The sequence below is a fragment of the Schistocerca gregaria genome, chromosome 4, assembly GCF_023897955.1.
Source record: "Schistocerca gregaria isolate iqSchGreg1 chromosome 4, iqSchGreg1.2, whole genome shotgun sequence".
Classification (NCBI taxonomy): domain Eukaryota; kingdom Metazoa; phylum Arthropoda; class Insecta; order Orthoptera; family Acrididae; genus Schistocerca; species Schistocerca gregaria.
Window position 1 is genome coordinate 402,302,630 of NC_064923.1, and position 18,182 is coordinate 402,320,811.

An 18,182-nucleotide genomic window follows, 5' to 3' on the forward strand; every position below is an offset into this window, starting at 1 on the left:
GGTGCGAGATGTTCGAAATTCTGAGAAAAATAGCGGTAAATTTGGCGAGAGACGGCTTGTATACAAAATGAACAAGAGCCAAGAGGGATTAATAAGAGTGGATGAGCAAAAACGAAGAACTCGGATTGAAACAGGTGTAAGAGAGGAATGTAGTCTTTCGCCCTTACTGTCGAGTCTGTACATCGAAGGAGCAATGATGGAAATAAAAGAAAGGTTAAGGAGTGGAATTGAAATTGGTGAAAGGATATCAGTGATACGATTCGCTAATGACATTGCCATCTTGAGTAAAAGTGAAGAAGAATTACATGATCTGCTGAATGGAATGAATGGTATGAGTATAGAATGGGGACTGAGAGTGAACGAAACTAATGAGAAGTACCAGAAATGGGAACAGCGAGAAACTTAACATCAGGATTCATGATCGGCAAGTGGATGAAGTTAAGAAACTCTGCTACCTAGGCGGCGAAATAACCAACGACGGACCGAACAAAGAGGACATGAAGAGCAGACTAGCAATGGCCAAAAGGGCCCTCGCGGCAAAGTCTACTACTATCAAACACAGGCCTTAATTTCAGGAAGAAAATTTCTGTGAATCTACGTTTGGAGCGCGGAATTGTATAGACTGATAAAATAAGGAATGAGGTTTTCCGCAGAATCGGAAAGGGAGGGAATATGTCAAAACACTGACAAGGAGAAGGGACAGCGTGATACGATATCTGATAAAGACATCAGGGTATTACCTTGATAGTACTATACTCCGTTCATCATAAGAATAAACCTGATGTAAACAAACAAAAACGCAATGATTGGTCAGAAGCCGTAGAACACGTACACTGGTGTTGTTACTGTCTTGCAAGTAGGTCGTACTTGTGTATTACATATATCATTACTAAGTTACGTTGAATGAAACATTAAGATATTCAAATGTATTAACATCCATCAACGTTTTTGTTAAGCACGATTTAGCTATGTACTTTCTATTTCAAAGATCGTGTACAGTTACAGTCTCTGTAATGTTGTGCTCTAATTGTCGTGCTGTCAATACGCAGTATGAAAATGACTTTGATTGCTTCCTGTTCCGTAGTAAAACACGCGAGTGGAACACGGTTGAAAAGTACCGACAAATAGGTTGTTGTTAATGTTTTTCATAAATTTACCGAGATAAGCGGCTTTGAAGTTTCCCGCGGGACTGTATTACATACAGTTAAAACACAACTGCACTCTAATGTATAGCAAAATCAGTAGCGTAACAGCTTGAAAACTGAGGTGCAATCCATGGTTCGCTGGTTCAAGTCCCGCGTGATTTAGTTTGTGTAAAATTCATCATAATTTTGTATGAATAATGTACGTCGTCTTGTTTTTAATTGCATATTGCACGCGAAATTCCTGTTTTCATTTCAAATATAAATTCTCAGTTCTCAATATTTAGTGAAAGACTGTCAATTATGGTTGCTTAAATTAAGAAAACATAACAATTTAATTTATAGGGAAAAAATGAAAAACCAATATTTATTTTGGCTATGTCCATTGTTTTATACCACGTGTCGTAGAAACGCAGAAAACAATCATTTTTGCGGCATCGAGAACATCATACAAATGCTGTTTTTTTTTCCGCTGTACCATTACAATGTGGACCCAGCAGAACTGATGTGGAGCCAAGTTACGGGATTTGACCCGACAAATAACAAGACTGTTAAGCTGCCAGAGGTACTGAAACTAACGCAGGTAGCTTTTTCACACGTCACAGCCGAGCAGTGGCGGGACATTTAACGGCACGTCGTAAAAGGAGGAAATGCGGCACTGGGGGGCTTCGTGCATTTTGTTGTTGATCGAATCGTTATCTACGTCGCAGATGGCAGTTCAGGAGCTGAAATGTTTTTCTTGGTGTCGGATAAGGAAAGAGCTGAGGTCTTCAACTTTTGTAGTCCTGTCTTCCTCAGTTGCGTGTAATATTACGGTATATTGATAATTTTTACTTATGGACCGTCTGACAGCAAATGAATAAAACACAATTATAGTGCCATACGCGTTTTCCCTTTATTTTCTGCAATGCATTATCAGTGGTCTGGAATATGTACAAATGTTAGCTATTTAATTTCCATTTTTGTCACTGTGCATATAGGTTATAAACAGTTCTGGTGGTTGGTATTTCCTATTAAGTAGTAATGTTTTGAACTGTACTTACAGGTTGAGTGGACAATTTCTTGCATACTACGCTCCTGTTGCATTTTTGGTGTTGTTCTTCTTCTTATGAACGCCAATTTGCGGTTTTTTCCCACATTCCACAGCACTGTGAACTGAACGCTTGTTTTAATGCAATGTTTTGGTTTCTGTTGCCGACTGTCAAATGTTTTTGCCGAAGATCGAATGTTATTGCCAAACTTATGAGTGTAATTATTGAAGTATCTGTGGTCTGTTCGTGTATGCATTTGTGTGTGCGTTTGTGTGTGTGTGTGTGTGTGTGTGTATGTTTTGGTGTGATATTAATTTTTTTATGCTGTGTGAGGGTGTGTGTGTGTGTGTGTGTGTGTGTGTGTGTGTGTGTTTGTTTGTTTGTTTGTTTGTCCAGATGGTGTGGGGAAGAGTTTTGTTTTTTGTTTTATGTTATCATTTCCTTTATTAAGTGTAGTAGGGAGCCTGTGCTGATGTGTGTTTGTTTATTTATCACATGCTTGTTTTCTGAAATGGCTTTCTGGATGTGGAAGTTTCTTCTTCATACGAAGAACAACACCAAAAAATGCAACAGAAGCGCAATATGTAAGAAATTGTCCGCGCAACCTGTAAGTACAGTTCAAAACATTACTACCTAATAGTAAAAACCAACCACCAGAACTGTTTAGAACCTATTGGCACAGTGACAAAAATGTAAATCAAATAGCTAACATATGTACATATTCCAGGCCACTGATGATGCATTGCAGAAAATAAAGGCGAAACGCGCCTAGCACTAAAATTGTGTTTTTTTCAGTTGCCGTCAGACGGTCCATAAGTAAAAATTATCGATATATCATAATAAAGAGCTGAGAGATTACCAGATGACTAAATGTAATTAGTACTTTCAGTGCCTTCGGTATTCAACAATACGGGGAAATGCATGCAGTATGGTCTTCTGTCAAGCATAGCTCGCTCACAAAAAACACCCCGTGTTTAAGTTAGGTTTTTCGTCACTCCTGTTTGTAATTAGAACATAATGGCAGGTGAGGACGAGAGCATTTTATGCTTTCCGTCTGGTCACCTAAGAAGCGAGCGTAGTGCTGGAGTTTTGCCGAATATTATTTCATTCTCTTTACAAATTAAATGTATTTCTTTGTCTTTGTTTTTCTTTGTCCGTCTCTTTTTACACCAGAACTTAAAATGCTCACATCATTGCAGGCTAGTTCGGCTGCTGATTGGCCAATGCTGTCGAAGTTAAATGCGCCGCTTCGTCTGTGTGCGTGTAACGCAGCGTAAAACGTATCCTTAAGATCGTAATTGACTACATCGACCACAGCTTGGCTTCCGTTCCACATGGAACTAAATCTAATGAGATTCAAGCGAACGCGGAAGAATACATGACGCAATCTTTACATCAGGTTCATTCTTACGATGAACGAAGTATAGAGTGAGCTGTACAGGGCAAAAACTGTAGAGGAAGACAGAGATCGGAGTACACCCAGCAAATAAGTGAGGACGTAATTGAAAACTTTAATCTGAGGTGAAGATGTTGGGATGGGAGAGGAGTTCTTGGCGGGTCGCATCAGACCGGTCTCAAGAGTAATGACTAAAAAAAAAAAAAAGAACGCAGAAGAGAGTTGGATGCCGACAACATCTGCGGCACGAACTACAGAGGCGAGTGAAAGCACGCCCGCGCCGCTGGCAAAGGAGCGACGTGGGCAGAGAGATGAGAGGGCCGAGTGGGGGCTGGCGACGAGCAGAGAGGGCGTCCACGGAGTGGACCACCAGAGAGTTGCGCCGCAAGTACATCCACAAGGAGAGACGCCACTGACACGTGCATGTCACAGACTGACATGTGCATGACACAGAGTGACACGTGCATGTCACAGACTGACACGTGCATGTCACAGACTGACACGTGCATGACACAGAGTGACACGTGCATGTCGTAGACTGACACGTGCATGTCACAGACTGACACATGCATATTGCAGACTGACATGTGCATGTCACAGTCTGACACGTGCATGTCACACACTGACAGCTTAAAAAAAGGTGACATGTTCCACATCCACGAGGGTCTCCTCAACACGGATGTATGGAACGAAAAACTAATCTAATCTAATCTAAAGACACGTGCATGACACAGACTGACATGGGCATGACACACAGTGACACGTGCATGTCACAGACTGACATGTGCATGTCGCAGGCTGACCTGTGCATGTCACAGACTGACACGTGCATGACACAGAGTGACAAATGCATGTCACAGACTGACACGTGAATGTCACAGACTGACACGTGCACGACACAGACTGACATGTGCATGAAACACAGTGACACGTGCTTGTCATAGACTGACACGTGCATGACACAAAGAGACACATGCAAGTCACAGACTGACACGTGCATGTTGCAGACTGACATGTGCATGTCACAGACTGACACATGCATGTCACAGACTGACATATGCATGACACAGAGTGACAAGTGCATGTCACAGACTGACACGTACATGACACAGAGTGACATGTGCTTGTCATAGACTGGCATGTGCATGACACAAAGTGACACATGCATGCCACAGACTGACACGTGCATGACACAGAGTGCCACATGCATGTCACAGACTGACACATGCATGACACAGAGTGACACGTGAATGTCGCAGACTGACACATGCATGTCACAGAGTGACACGTGCATGTCACAGACTGACACGTGCATATCACAGACTGACACCTACATGTCGCAGACTGACATAGGCATGTCACAGACTGACACATGCATGTCACAGACTGACACTTGCATGACACAAAGAGACACATGCATGTCACAGACTGACAAGTGCATGACACAGAGTGACACTTGCATGTCACAGAGTGATACGTGCATGTCACTTACTGACATGTGCATGTCACAGACTGACACGTGCATGTCACAGACTGACACGTGCATGACACACATTGACACGTGCTTGTCACAGACTGACACGTGCATGTCGCAGACTGACATGTGCATGTCACAGACTGACACATGCATGTCACCTACTGACTTGTGCATGACATAGAGTGACACGTGCATGTCACAGACTGACACTTGCATGACACAGAGTGACATGTGCATGTCACAGACTGACATCTGCATGTTGCAGACTGACTCGTGCATGACACAGAGTGACACGTGCATGTCACGGACTGACACGTGCATGTCGCAGACTGACACATGCATGTCACAGAGTGACATGCGCATGTCACAGACTGACATGTGCATATCTCAGACTGACACCTACTTGTCGCAGACTGACATAGCCATACACTGGCTGTTACGAATTTCATATCTGTGTCTTTTAAAAAAGGTACAGTACCACAATCAAAGTAGACTAAATTAGGATGTCAGTGGTGCTTATGGTGGGAGTCTAGTACAAATTACATGCGAGATAACGTAGACTGAACGTTATAATCACCAACAGCCGTTTGTTAACTGTTGTAGCACAAACGAATGTGAATTTCAAATGGGTGCGCATGTGTGTGTGTGCAGATGTTAATAAGTCGTAATTCTTACTGAATATAAATGTGTAATTCCAGTGTACGTACACTAAGTGATCAAAAGTATCTGGACATCCCCAAAAACATACTTTTTCATATTAGGTGCGTTGTGCTGCCACCTACTACCAGCTGCTCCATATCAGCGACCTCAGTAGTCATTAAACATCGTGAGAGAGCAGAATGGGGCGCTCTGCGGAAGTCACGGACTTCGAACGGGGTCAGGTGATTAGGTGTCACTTGTGCCATACGCCTGTACATGAGATTTCCACACTCCTTAAGATCCTTAGGTCCACTGTTTCCGATGTGATAGTGAAGTAGATACTTGAAGGGACACGTACAGCACAAAAGCCTATAGGCTCTGTTGACTGACAGGGTCGGAATGTGTAATAGGGAGACGTCTATCCAGACCATCACACAGGAATTCCAAACTGCATCAGGATACACTGTAAGTACCATCACAGTTGGACGGGAGGTGAGAAAACTTGGATTTCACGGTCGAGTCTCGCATCACGCCGGTAAATGCCAAACGACGCCTCGCTTGGTGTGAGGAGCGTAAATATTGGACGATTGAACAATGGAAAAACGTTGTGTGGAGTGTCGAATCACGGTACACAATGTGGCGATCCGATGGCAGGGTGTGGGTATGGCGTTAGCCTGGTAAACGTCATCTGCCAGCGTGTGTAGTGCCAACAGTAAAATTCGGAGGCGCTGGTGTTATGGTGTGGTTGCGTTTTTCATGGAGGGGGCTTGCAGCCCTTGTTGTTTTGCCTGGCCCTATCACATCGCAGGCCTACATTGATGTTCTGAGCACCTTATTGCTTCCCACTGTTGAAGAGCAATTCGTGGATGGCGACTGCATCTTTCAACACGATCTGGCACCTGTTCATAATGCACGGCCTGTGGTGGAGTGGTTACACGACAATAACATCCCTGTAATGGTTCGGCCTGCACAGAGCCCTGACCTGAATCCTATAGAACATCTTTGGGATATTTTAGAACGTCAACTTCGTGCCAGGCCTCACCTACCGAAATCGATACCTCTCCTCAGTGCACCTCTCCTTGAGGAATGGGCTGTCATTCCCCAAGAAACCTTCCAGCACCTGATTGAACGTATGCCTGCGAGACTGGAAGCTGTCATCAAGGCTAAGGGTGGACCAACACCATATTGAATTCCAGCATTACCGATGGAGGGCGCCACGAACTTGTACGACATTCTCAGCCATGTGTCCGGATACTTTCGATGTCCGTGAAAATGGATGACGCTGCTTCCTGCTTCGTAGTGAAACACGCACTCGGAACACCTTTAGCGGCTAGAAACAAATTGTTCTTAATGTATTTCACAACATTACAGAGAAAAATGAGCTGTGCCGTTTATTAACAGATACGATCCAATAAATATAAGAGAGACAGAAGTAACAGTGATCCTGGGTTAATCGATGTGATCAACAATTTTTTTTGTTCCGTTTGATTATCTAAACGATTTAAATACAAAATTTGTCAATATGTGGTGATTAATTCATACTTGACCATGATGTTTTTCAAGAAAAATGCACGGCTTCTGGTTTCTAATTACATACCACACGGAGAATTTTGGTTTTCGTTGCAAACACACATTATTAATTATCGATATGTTATAAAAGATAATTACAGATTTTGAACTTAAGAAAACATTACACAGTTAAATTTTTAGGAGGAAAACGAAAAATCAAATACTCTTTGTCTGAGAATGCCCGCTGTTTTATAGGACAGAATGGTGTCACACGAGCCAGGGCGATAAACGTCGCAAAAACACGGAAAACAATTTTCACGTCGTCGAGCACGCTGTACAAATGTCGCATTTTTACAGTTGTAGCCGCACCTCTGCTATCTGAACCCAATAGAATTGTTCTGCATCCGAGTTAAGTGATTTGTCGCAAGACAGAACAAGACATTTAAGCGGCAAAACATACTGGAACTAATGCACTAAGCTTTCTGACACGTCACTGCCGTAAGATGGTGAAAAGCGAAACAGGACGTCATAAAACAGGAGTTAGAGGAAAAGTTGACTTTTTGGTGGCTTGGGACTCTGTCGTTGATCGCCTCGGTATCAGCGTGGCAGTAGTGAAACGTACCGCATTCCTCTGACAAGGGGAATGCTCAGAGACGGCCAACGGATTCGGCTCAGATTTGGCAGGTCGCTTGTGTACAACCTAAAACGAAGGAATCTAAGATATTTTGGGTCAACACCCCCCAAGTTTTTGAGAAAATCACCCCTAAAGGTTATGACGAGCGATCGACTCAAAATTGGCGGGATCGATAGATAATTATAAATAGAGCATTTTTCATCATCAGGTATGAGGTCCGAAAACGCATACTTTTCCAGAAATCGAGGTAAGAAACTTTTACAACTGCCGCGTCTGTACCCACATGGTTAACGTCTGTCACCGACAGCGACAATAGCTGCCGACACGGTAGCTCAACGTGTTCGGTCAGAGGGTTACGTACCCTCTGTAATAAAAAAAAAAAAAATCTGAGTTAATCGATCACCAACGAACTTCATCGGATGTCTTACGACGCCCGCCCCGAGCAGATACAACGAACAAAAGCGGACAAAGCCGGCACGGTAGCTCAGCGTGTTCGGTCAGAGGGTTAGCAGCCCCCTGTAATAAAAAAACTGAGCTAGTGGATCAACAACGAACTTAAACGGATGTCTGACGACGTCCGCCCCGAGCAGATATACCGAACAAAAGCAAATAAAATGAGATCATTAAAAAAAATTTTAAAAAATAGCGCAACGGCCAAGGTAACTCTCTGCGAATCTGAAAACCCGGGTTCGAATCTCGAAGAAAGCTAGCGGATGTTATTCGTTTGGTTTGTATTTTTCCATATCTCAATTGATAGGGATAGGAGGGTTAACAAGGTAATTAATTAATAAAGAATGATAATAATAAGGCAGGCAAACTAAGTTCCCAAACGCCGTGAATTAGTAAAGTATTAAACTTTTAAGCCTTGTCACATGAAAACAACTCCGAGTAAAAGTGCTGCGACTTCTTCACGAGAGATCACAGATAGCCAACCGTGCGACGCTTGTTCACGAGGCGCGGGATAGAATGCATGCGGGAAGAGTTATGTTGATCCGGTTGCCTCTTCGTCATATCATAGGGAAGGAACAATGTAGCATTCATTAAATGCTCTTGGTGCCGTGAGTAAATTTGTTTCGAATGTTCATTTCAGAAGTACCATCCATTTAGTTGTTCGAAGAAAAGTAAGGACACGTAACAGTGACTGGAAGAGCCATTGTAAAGTGACCTGGAGTAACATTTTAGTTGTTTACTATCCCAAGAGGTTTGAGAAATTTATTTGCCTACCTTATTACCATTCCTTGTTGATTTACTTACCTTATTAACCCTCCTATCCCTATCAATTGAGATATGGAAAAATCCAAATCAAAAGAATAACATCCACTACGTTTCTTCGAGATTCGCAGCCAGTTACCTTGGCCATTGCGCTATCAGTGCTGTCGGCGAAAAGCGTTGACCATGTGGGTAGAGAAGCGGCAGTTGTCAAAGTTTCTTACCCCGATTTCTGGAAAAGTATGCGTTTTCGGACCCCATACTTGATGATGAAAAATGCTCATTTACAATTATCTATTGATCCCGCCAACTTCGAGTCGGTCGTTCGTCATAACCTTTAGGGGTGATATTGTCAAAAACGCGGGGGTGTTGACCCAAAATATCTTAGATTCCTTCGTTTTAGATTGTACACAAGCGACCTATCCAAATCTGAGCCGAATCGGTTGGCCGTGTCTGAGGCCTTCCCCTTGTGAGTCCGTTATGGAAGCAGATCAGAGATTACCAGACGACTGGCTGTAATACCTTCAGTGGCTTCAATGTTTAACTACACGGCGAGATCACAGCAGTCCGCTTTTACGCCGCTCATAGCTCCCGCGCAGGAAATTTAGCCTTCTTAAAGTCAGGAATTTTCATCGCTCTCGTTTTTATCACAATACTACATTAGCTAAGATCGGGAGCATGTTTTCCTTCAGATCACCTAAGAAGCGTATCGCCTCAGTTTTACTATTCTTTCCTTCTGTTCAAAAATAAAATGACATTCGCGACTATATGGTGCTCTGCTCGTCTCTCTTTACGCATTTACTGCAACTGTTCACATCAGTGCAGGTTAGTTGGACAAGGTGGCTCGCAAGTGCTGTCCAACTTTAATGCGCTGGCAAACCTCTTGCCCCGTACTATCGCTGAGGCGACGAACGCGTAACGTACAGCGTGAAACGTATCCTCATCACAGTACTTGACTGTACTCCAGACAGATTGGCTTGTGCTCCACGTGGAACGAAATCTAGTCAGGTTCCAGCAAACGCGGAAGAGTACATAGTGTAATGTTTACATGAGGTTTATTCTTATGATGAACGGAGTATATCTACATAATGTATGCAGCATCAGTCATTGTGATCAACAAATTTATCTTTACAATAAGCACCCACTTCAGTACTGAAGAAGGGCAAATCTGGCGACGTTTCTTCTTCTTTTTTTTTGTTTGGTCCATCACTTGTAGACATCTTCTACAAGTTTTTTAGTAGAACTTGCTGTCGTCCCAAACACATGTGGTGAGTGTTGATTAGAGAAAAGGGTGTCTTCAGGCGTGCCCCCGGGGGAGTGTGGTAGGACCACTGTTGTTCTCTGTATACACCAATGATTTGGCACACAGGGTGGACAGCAAATATCCGCTTGTCTGCTGATGATGCCGTGGTGTAGGGTAAGGTGTCGGAGTTGAGTGGCTGTAGGAAGATACAATACGACTTAGACAAAATGTGCAGTTGCTGTCTTGAATGGTAGCACCCCCAAATGCGGAAAACCGTAAGTTGATGCCGATGAATAGGAACATCGAACATGTTCGGACACAGCAAAGTTCAAATGGTTCAAATGTCTCTGAGCACTATGAGACTTAACTTCTGAGGTCATCAGTCGCCTAGAACTTAGAACTACTTTAAACTAACTAACCTAAGAACATCACACTCATCCATGCCCGAGGCAGGATTCGAACCTGCGACCGTAGCGGTCGCGCGGTTCCAGACTGCAGCGCCTAGAACCGCTCGGTCACCACAGCCAAGTCGTTTTAGACTCAGTCAGGTTGTTTAAATACCTGGGTGAAACAATGCAACGCCATATGAAACTGAATGACCATGTGAGAACTATGGTAGGGAAGGCGAATGGTCGATATTGGTTTATTGGGAGAATTTTAGGAAAGAGTTGTTCACATGTAAAGGAGACGCTGGTGCGACCTGTTCTTGAGCACTAAGAGAGTGTTTGCGATCCGTACCAGCTCGGATTGAAGGGAGACATCAGACCAATTCAGAGGCGGGCTGATAGATTCGTTTACCGGTAGGTTCGAGGAGCACGCAGGTATTACGGAGACGCTTCGGAAACTCAGATGGGAAGACGACGTTCTTTTCGAGAAACACTGTTGAGGTAATTTTGAGAACCGGCATTTAAAGCTGACTGCCGAATGATTATACCGCCGCCAACATACGTTGCGCGTAAGAACCACGAAGATACGAGAAATACATACAGTCGTTTTTCCCTGGTTCTGTTTGCGAGTGGAACAGGAGACGGAATGACAAGTACCTACTACATCTACATCTACATGGATACTCTGCAAATCACATTTAAGTGCCTGGCAGAGGGTTCATCGGACCACCTTCACAATTCCCTATTATTCTAATCTCGTATAGCGCGCGGAAACAATGAACACCTCTATCATTCCGTACTCTCTCTGATTTCCCTTATTTTATCGTGGTGATCGTTCCTCTCTATGTAGGTCGGTGTCTGCAAAATATTTTCGCATTCGGAGGAGAAAGTTAGTGATTGGAATTTCGTGAGAAGATTCCGTCGCAACAAAAACGCCTTTCTTTTAATGACGTCCAGCCCAAATCCTGTATCATTTCTGTGACACTCTCTCCCATATTTCGCGATAATACAAAAGGTGCTGCCTTTCTTTGAACTTTTTCGATGTACTCCGTCAGTAGTATCTGGTAAGGATCCCACACCGCGCAGCAGTATTCTAAAAGAGGACGGACAAGTGTAGTGTAGGCAGTCTCCTTAGTAGGTCTGTTAAATTTTCTAAGTGTCCTGCAGTCTTTGTTTAGCCTTCCCCACAACATTTTCTATGTGTTCCTTCCAACTTACGTTGGTCGTAATTGTAATACCTAGGTATTTAGTCGAATTTACAGCTTTTAGAGTAGACTGATTTATCGTGTAACCGAAGTTTACCGAGTTCCTTTTAGCACTCATGTGGATTACCTCTCACTTTTCGTTATTTAGGGTCAACTGCCACTTTTGGCACCTTTCAGATATCTTTTCTAAATAGTTTTGCAGTTTGTTTTGATCTACTGATGACTTTATTAGTCGATAAACGACAGCGTCATCTGCAAACAACCGAATACTGCTGCTCAGATTGTCTCCCAAATCGTTTATACAGATAAGGAACAGCAAAGGGCCTATAACACTACCTTGGGGAACGCCAGAAATCACTTCTGTTTTACTCGATGACTTTCCGTCAGTGACTACGAACTGTTACCTCTCTGACTGGAAATCAGAAATCCAGTCACATAACTGAGACGATATTCCGTAAGCACGCAATTTCACTACTAGCTGCTTGTGTAGTACAGTGTCGAAGTAGTGGTAGACGGTATCCTCAGCCACGCACCGTACGGTGGGTTGCCGTTGTCTCTATATAGATGTAGCCGTAGACGCACTCGTAAATCGTACGAATAATGTTGTGTGACGGATGTCTGTGGACGGCTGTGACTCGCTGCGGTCTGCACGTCCTGCGGAAAGACTTCGCCACGCGTGTTGCTGTATATAGAGCCCGTGCTCTGCGCGATACGCACTATATCCCAACAGCTAATCATGAATTCAGGAGGCGTAGTTGCATCGTTGGTGATTTTGGTGGTAGCAAATGACAACGAGTTGCTCGATTGTGTCTGTAAACAAATCAAATTCGCCGGAGAACAAGCGGGTAGAATCTCAGTCAGCCCTGGTTTGTCAGAGGTCTGGAGTACGTACTGCATACATCGCGGTGAGTACCTGTTCGTACATCACGGATCTGTACGACGTTAAGCGCTGTGCGGTTCTGAACACCTGAGAGCTGCCTTGCTTTGCACATAATGTTGTCAAGAAAGGTAATACGTTCTCAACCTCGCAGTGAAAGTCTATCCTTATTTCGGAAAAAATGTACTTAATTTTCAACCTTTTAGGTCAGTGGAATTTTTCAGCCCTTTTTCGACCGAGGAGATATCACGTGGCACAGTTTCAAAAGACTGTAAATGAACCACTGACAGTTTAGGAAAATGGCCTAACTCACCTTACAATATCTGACGCTGACGAAGCTCCACCATTTACTTGAAATCAGTAATACTGTCTACAGAATGAGTAATAAGTGTGTTGCTTCCCTGCAACTTGAGATTAAGTTTATTCACGTGGGATGTGATGTCGGTGAGAAATGCTACCTCATTAATCCATTTAGGATCAGTGAATTCATGGACGGGGGGACCCTTCTTTTCCACGAATAAAACTATTTCGTCCAACAAATCAAAAACTCCCAACAACATATTACCTCTACTGAACCAACGAACTTCACAAAATTGCCCAATACCATCAAATTGAAACTTTTAAATTATCTATAGTTCAGTCCATGACTCTTAATAAAATTAACTGCTGTCACTAGTACGACTATTACATTTGCCGTTGTGACGTGTTTTGCGCACGGGTTTTCCTGATGAATCAAACAGTGCACAGGTACGAACCTCTCCTCGTCTTGCAGTAGTTTGCCTCTCAGACGACTTATGAGCCCTGCTCTACAGCCTGGCATGCAGAGTGCTCCGTCAGTGGTGACCGAAACGAGCTCTCCCCACGGCAGACCAGACCTGATAAACACATCTTCCACGCACTGCAGTACGTCATCACCTGTCATGGTGTCCTTGAGAGGACGTGAATTAAGGGCTTTCTCTCTTATTGCTAAGTTTGTATCGACACCGCCAGTAAATATGTCTAGCTGGGCTGTGTCCGATAAGTCGGTTCTCTCATCTAATGCAATAGGAAATACCTAGGCATTCGAAGTAACATCCTGCAACTGTTCCACAGTATCAGCTGACGAACTCCGATACGACGCGACAGCTTCAAACTTGCGAAAGAACGTGATAATTGTGGACACTGTTCGTCTGCTACGACTTCCAAACTGTGCTTCACAAAATGGTTGGAAAGAACGGGCGATCAGCAAAGCTATTCCGTAACTAGCACGAACAGCTGTACTGGCAGAGGAGGTACATACATTCCTCTGCAAGAAATTAGCGGATTTTTCATTTAAAACGAAAATTTGGTTTATTAGGTGCCGTTATTCACTTATACCGTACGTAGGTACAACAGTATAATACATACCTCTACTTTAGTCCCTTTCTCGTGTAGAATATTGAGAACTGCATTTCACCTTCTACCCCTCCGTACAGGTCAAAATGGTGTTTTATGTAGCGACATTCTAAATTGTACTTTTTATGCCTAATATTTCATCACATACTAAACATTGTGCTGCTCCTTCGCTTTCGGTGAACAACTAATCACACTCCCAACTATTGAACTGTAAAATACACTGAAGGGCCAAAAAACTGCTGCAAATGCCTAATATCGTGTGGGGCCCCAGCGAGCACGCAGAAGTGCCGCAACTCGACGTGGCATCGACTCGACTAATGTCTGAGGTAATGAAACTTCCTGGCAGATTAAAACTGTGTGCTCGCCCGAGTCTCGAACTCGGGCCCTTTGCCATTCGCGGGCAAGTGCTCTACCATCTGAGCGACCGGAGCACGACTCACGCCCGGTCCTCACAGCTTTACTTCTGCCAGTATCTCGTCTCCTACCTTCCAAACTTTACAGAAGCTCTCCTGCGAACCTTGCAGAGTCGTGCTTCGGTAGCTCAGATGGTAGAGCACTTGCCCGCGAAAGGCAAAGGTCCCGAGTTCAAGTCTCGGTCGGGCACACAGTTTTAATCTGCCAGGAAGTTTCATATCTGCGCACACTCCGCTGCAGAGTGAAAATCTCATTCTGTCTGAAGTAATGCTGGAGGGAAATGGAACCATGAATCCTGAAGGGGTGTCAATAAATGCGTAAGAATGCGAGGGGGTGGAGATATCTTCTGAACAGCACGTTGCAAGGCGGCTCAGGTATGCAAAATGATGTTCTTGTCTGGGGAGTTTGGTGGCCAGCGGATGTATTTAAACTTAGAATAGTGTTCCTGGAGCCACTGCGGCAATTCCAGACGTTTGAGGTATCGCGCATTGTCCTGCTGGAATTGCCCGAGTTCGTCAGAATGCACTGTGGACATGAATGGATGCAGGTGATCAGACAGGATGCTACGTACGTTTCACCTGTCAGTCGTATCAGGGCTCCCATATCACTCCAACTGCACACGCCCCACACCATTGCAGAACCTCCACCAGCTTGAACGGTCCTGAGCTGACATACCCGTACACGTCCATCTGCTCGATACTATTTGAAACGACACTCGTCCGACCAGGCAACATGTTTCCAGTCATCAACAGTCCTATGTCGGTGTTGACGGATCCAGGAGGGCGTAAACCTTTGTGTCGTGCAGTTATTAACGGAATACTAGTGGGCCTTCGGCTGCGAAAGCCCATATTGATTATGTTTTGTCGAATGATTCGTACGTTGACACTTGTTGATGGCCCAGCATTTAAATCTGTAGCAGTTTATGGAAGGGTCGCACTTCTGTCCCATTCAACGATTCTCTTCAGTCGTCGTTGGTCCGTTCTTGCAGGATCTTCCTCCGGCCGCGGTGATGTGGGAGACCTGATGTTTTACCGGATTCCCGATATTCACGACACACTCGTAAAATAGTCGTTCGGGAAAATCCCCGCTTCACCGCCACCTCGGAGATGCTGGTCCCATCGGTCGTGCGCCACGTTCAAACTCACCTAAATCTTGATAACCTGCCATTGTAGCAGCAGTAACCGGTCTAACAACTGCGCCAGGCACTTGTCTTACACAAGCGTTGCCGACCGCAGCGCCGTATTTTGCCTCTTTATACCTGTATATCTGTATTTGAATACGCTTGCCAATACCAGTTGCTTTGGCGCTTCAGAGTAGAAGGCCGCTTTCCCGCACTGCTTTGACTGGCCATTTCAACTCCACAATTCATTGTGCCGTAACGTATTATATTCAGCAAGGTTCGTTTCTGTGGCTACTCTTGCGCCTTTACTGCGCATAACGCCATCTAGTCTTTACAGCGCGTGTTTCTTTAAGTATGTACCGTTTTGAAATTAAAAAAAGACTTGGTAAGATATCTCAATAATTTTATTTTTACATGAAAGCCTGTATCTTAATCAACTTTTATACATAATATCCGTCAATATTGATACACTTGTCATAACGTTGTACCAGTTTTTGGATACCCTCCTCAATGAAGTCTGCCGCCTGACTTGGTAACCACTGCGTCACCACTGTTTTGACTTGGTCATCATCTTGAAGACGCTAACCACTCAGGTGTTTCTTCAAGTGCAGGAACAGATGGTAGTCACTGGGCGCAAGATCGGGGCTGTACAGAGGGTGATCTAGAGTTTCCCATCTAAAAGATGTGATGAGATCTTTGGTCTGATTCGCCACATGCGGACGAGCATTGTCTTGCAACAAAACGATGCCGTTGCTCAACTTCCATGGACTGTTGCTTTGATTCTGGTGTGACGGAGGCCACCCGTGTTTCATCGCCCGTAACAATTTAGCTTAAGAAATCATCACCGACGTTGTGGTACCGCTCAAGGAAACTCTAAACGTTTGGTTTTGTGCACATCCGTCAACATTTACGGTACCCAACGTGCGCACAATTTTCGGTAATTCAAGTACTCGGTCACAATGCCATACAAAACACTATGAGAAACATTAGGGAAGTCATCCCGCAAGGAGGAATTCGTAAAGCGTCTGTTTCTCACACCTTATTGTCCACTTCCTGCACCAAACTTTCATTAGCGACCGAAGGACGTCCACTCCGATGTTCATCACACACATTTGTGCGGCCATCTTTAAATGCTCTCACCCACTTTCTTACCATTCCATCACTCATAATGTTTTCCCCGTAAACTCCACAGATCTCACGATGAATATCCATTGCTTTTAGGCCTTTAGCACTGAGAAATGTTATAACAGCCCGTACTTCACAGTCGGCTGGACTCACGACTATCGGAGGCATCTTAAACACTCAGTACACCACATAAACAAGGAAGAATCAGACTGTGCGTAGATTAAGGTACAGGCTTTCATGTAAAAATAAAATTATCGAGATATCTTAGCACGTCTTTTTTTAATTTCAAACCGGTACTTACTGCCGGCCGCGGTGGTCTCGCGGTTCTAGGCGCGCAGTCCGGAACCGTGCGACTGCTACGGTCGCAGGTTCGAATCCTGCCTCGGGCATGGATGTGTGTGTTGTCCTTAGGTTAGTTAGGTTTAAGTAGTTCTAAGTTCTAGGGGACTGATGACCACAGTAGTTGAGTCCCATAGTGCTCAGAGCCATTTTTTGAACCGGTACTTACTTAAAAAAACACTCTTCGTATTAGAGAGACGTCAGCTGGTCTCGGCTACTCGGCTCATGCAGCTGGCTGCGGGAACGGGACTGTCTCATTGCCGACCTCTGGTTTACATGTCCGTTTGACCGAGACGAGTCCCATAGAACAGCTGTTACGAACGTAAACTTGTTCTGAACTTTCTTTCGTGTTCTCTTCAGCTCTTATCGCTGAATCGTTATGAGTTAAATAGCTGTAGCCTTTCGTAATAGTTGTACTCATTTTGAAATGCCGAACAGTGAGGTTCTTGCAACAGGTCGGTGTTGCGGGCGAGGATCGCTTCTCGAGGAGACACCGTGATCCTGCAGCAAGTCACGTACCTGGAGAAGGGGCGCCTTACAGTCATAACAAAGCCACAAATATTAGTAACAACAATTCATTTTGGTGATAGAAAAGGACAGACAAAGTTTCTCAGCCACTGGCCGCAACTGTGACACTATTCCAATTCAGTTAAAGTTTAGGTAAACAAATGTCAGGGGCACAGCCTACAAGAATACACGAGAAGGCACGAAGTCATCCGAAATTACATACATTGAGAAAAGAAAACGATGTGTGTTCGTTATATTAACGAGGGTACGACGCGAAACGGGGCGACTTGGAGCAGGAGAGGTACCACAGGACATATTCATTTCCACTGCCTATACTTTTACAAATAAATTGATAAAACTTCGTCAGCGTGACCAGCAAGGATTCAGGATTCACACTCATAATAGTGGATGTTCAAAAACATAATAAAATATTTTTTTTTACATGTGAAATTTCATCATTTTTTCACTTACTAAGGGCTGTATATGTTGCTATAGGTACACTTTTCTTCATAAATAAGAGAGATACTTCGATGAATAGTGCACAACATGTAAACC

General features: G+C 44.1%; 1 protein-coding gene across 1 annotated transcript in view; it reads left to right on the forward strand.

The window, feature by feature from the left end:
• The first annotated feature begins 12,588 nt into the window (after positions 1-12,588).
• Positions 12,589-18,182, forward strand: part of LOC126267142 (uncharacterized) — an 80,301-nt gene continuing 74,707 nt past the window's right edge. Inside the window, exon 1 of the mRNA XM_049972070.1 lies at positions 12,589-12,776. Within this exon, the coding sequence (XP_049828027.1) occupies positions 12,608-12,776 (169 nt within the window). The 5' untranslated portion in view covers positions 12,589-12,607. The remainder of the gene's footprint in view (positions 12,777-18,182) is intronic.